A 3089-nucleotide genomic window follows, 5' to 3' on the forward strand; every position below is an offset into this window, starting at 1 on the left:
GTCTCACATTTTCTAAAAAATAGTTTGAGCATTTATACTTGTATATACTTAAGAGTTTAGGATAGAAGTACTTACAAAGACTTAATCTAATGTCTTGAAGCTTTATCTACATTTGTCTTCATAAGTCATCTTCCTTTTCTTCTTTTTGGTGATGTTGGTGTCTTCATCAAAATCGTGCCAAGGTCAGTAGCAAGATCTTCTTCACATTTACTACTACATGCATTCTTCATTTTTAATTATCATTGACTCTTAAAAGTACAATATGTAAAAAATTATATATAATCATTACATTGTTCACATTTATTTGGATTATTATTTTTTAAAAAGAATAATCATGAGTAAATATAAATGCTATGATGCAGTGACAGTGATACATATAGTTGATTTTATCAGCCTTTTCTAGTGAATAATTTATTCCCTTTTAATGTTATTCATTTTCTTTGTTGATAGGCTACTATTCAATCAATAGATAATTGAGTTTTTTTTTGTACCTTGGAAATTACAAGAGAGAGAAAAACAACAACTAGGGAAGGAAAGAAAAGAGAATTAAGTTTCATAACCATGTTATAAGAGATTAGATATGTGATATGATAAATTAAGTTACGGATAAATATATTTCATTTCAATATTCTAAATACTTGAAATTGAATTAGATTTCAGACAAACTTGTAAAAAAGATATGTTGATTTAGTGATATAAGATTCTATTAGATGCACATAGGTAAATAAAATGTTAAATATTCAATTCATGATAACAATATTTGTTAGAAGAGATAGTAATATACCCTGAATATAAATAATTTCTTAGATACAAAAGAATACATTTGTTTATAGAATAAAGACAAACTTAAAAAAAACAATTAACTATTCATTAGAGATGTTGATTATTTTATGTTCATATGTTAAGTTATAGAAAACCATTTAAGTATCTTTATATATATATATATACATTTATTATAAAGAAAATAAAAAGAATAAAAAAATATTCGAAAATGACAGGCGTCACTCGTCAATCGTCATCCTTAAAAAGGCATTTCATATGCAAACTTGCTACAAAATAAGGTGAAAGATTTAAGAGAACAATAAAAATAAAAGTGTCAAGCAATGTGAATACTTATGTAGCACATCTTCTGTCTAAAAATATGTATAACTTCATGTATTATTATATTATTATTTAATAGAAAATAAAAAGTTAATATATTTAATTGTTATTTTAATTTTCTAGCTAATAAAAAAAGATATATATAAAGTAATATAAACCTTGAGACATAAAATGTGGCTTTTAATACTCATGGGTTCATCTAGTTAATATTCATCCCAACTACATGTTAATACTCTCAAGTAAAGCCAAATGTTTAAGCAAAAATTCCTCACATTAATATTAAGGATGGCCCTAATATATTTGAGGCTAGATGCAAAAAAANNNNATACATTTCAGCAGCATCGAAAGAGTTGTTGTTTGCCCAACCACAGTCACTTAAACTAGCACTAGTACATGATAAATCACCCACTTTTATAAAAATGTCTTCATTAATCTCAAACAATTTTCCAGCAATCATTGACAGGAAACAACACACCAAAGTTAATGCTTCCCTTTAGATATCTAAGAAGTCTCTTAACAGTAATCATGTGAGAGTGCCTAGGGTGTTCCATATGTCTACTAACAATGCCAACTCCATAGGTGATGTCTGGTCTAGAGTTGCATATGTACCTTAGTGACCCTATCATCTGTCTATAGAGTGTTGCATCAACCTTTTGATCATTTGGATTTCCTTTGCATAACACATTTCCAGTCTCAACTGTTGTGGCAGTTGAGTTGCAGTCAAGCATATCAAGCTTCTTCAGTACATCAGTGATATTTTTTTCCTGGTGCATTACTATGCCTTCCTCTGATCTAACAAATTCTATTCCAAGAAAGTATGACAAGGTGCCCAGATCAGACATTTCGAATTCTAATTTCAACTTTTGTCTTGATGCCCTCTATTTCATCATATCTGTATCTTGTTATCAAAAGATCATCTACATACAAGCATATTATGGTTGATGCTGCTATAGGTGAGCTTTTGATGTAGATTCCATGTTCACTTGGCATTATTATTTACAGGAAATTATAGAAAGGCATTCAAGACACAATGCAATCATATAATAGTACAACTTTATTATGGAGATGGAAGCACAAACATTCCAGCATTTTCTATTCCTTGATAAAAAGTGAACTGAATCTCCTATAGCCCTTCTTCATCATCCCATATATCATCATATTCACTTTCCTCTTCGTCATCATCGTCATAGTATTCATCAACAAAAAAATCCCAGCCCAAATACTCAGAGGGTTCTGAGAAGTCATCCCAGCCATTGTTCTCATGATAGTCTACGACATGAGGCCCTAAAACCTTCACATTTGGAAAATCCTTCTCCAGCGAGATGTTCTCAATGTTGAAACCCCAACATCCCCTCAAATCTAAAAGCTCGAGCTTAGGACAGTTCGAAAGAATTTGAAGAAGGCCTTCGGTCTTGAAGAGCTGGTAAGCAATTCCAAGATGCTTGAGATTAGGCATAGTGGTGGAAATAGCAATTGCTTCATCATCATCAAAGGGCTTGTCCGAAGTATCTATTGGATGCATGTTCCGATAAAAAACTTCTAGCATTTTGCAATTCTTTCCAATTGTCTCTAGTGCAGGAGCACCAATTTTGTTGCAATAACTCAATTTGGTTGCACCATTCCTCAAGGTCAATCTCTTGCCACCAGTATGGTCCAACTAATGTACTAGCCCATGATTTGCATACACTGGGCACAATTGACAGTCTTTCCTCGAGAGAAATATAGGTAAAGATAGCCCCTTGTAGGTCCGGTAATAAGTCTTTCCAATCACAAAAATTAGCTGCTTCTTCCATATCGTCTACAAAACAATGAAATTGTGCTTTGTTAAGCTTTCTGTTTGGAATCAATAACTAATATGAATCTGCTTACTGGGAAACAGTACTTCTCTTACAAAAAATGATTCTTTAAGTAAATGGTAAAGGATTTATTTTGATAAGAGTTAGGAAAGATAGATAATTGGGTTTTTTAAGTGAATGAAATGTGACAAA

General features: G+C 31.3%; 2 protein-coding genes across 2 annotated transcripts; both read right to left on the reverse strand.

Annotated features, from left to right (window-relative positions):
- Nucleotides 1–1535: 1535 nt before the first annotated feature.
- LOC109340709 (uncharacterized mitochondrial protein AtMg00810-like) lies at nucleotides 1536–1943 on the reverse strand. The gene has a single exon (XM_019578428.1). The coding sequence runs from the start codon at nucleotides 1941–1943 to the stop codon at nucleotides 1536–1538; it is 408 nt and encodes a 135-aa protein (XP_019433973.1).
- A 189-nt stretch (nucleotides 1944–2132) lies between these two features.
- On the reverse strand, nucleotides 2133–2695 carry LOC109340710 (F-box protein FBW2-like). The gene has a single exon (XM_019578430.1). It carries the CDS (start codon nucleotides 2645–2647, stop codon nucleotides 2225–2227), a length of 423 nt encoding a protein of 140 aa, XP_019433975.1. The 5' UTR covers nucleotides 2648–2695; the 3' UTR covers nucleotides 2133–2224.
- Nucleotides 2696–3089: the final 394 nt, after the last annotated feature.

Source organism: Lupinus angustifolius, unplaced genomic scaffold (genome assembly GCF_001865875.1).
Source record: "Lupinus angustifolius cultivar Tanjil unplaced genomic scaffold, LupAngTanjil_v1.0 Scaffold_233_61, whole genome shotgun sequence".
Lineage (NCBI taxonomy): Eukaryota > Viridiplantae > Streptophyta > Magnoliopsida > Fabales > Fabaceae > Lupinus > Lupinus angustifolius.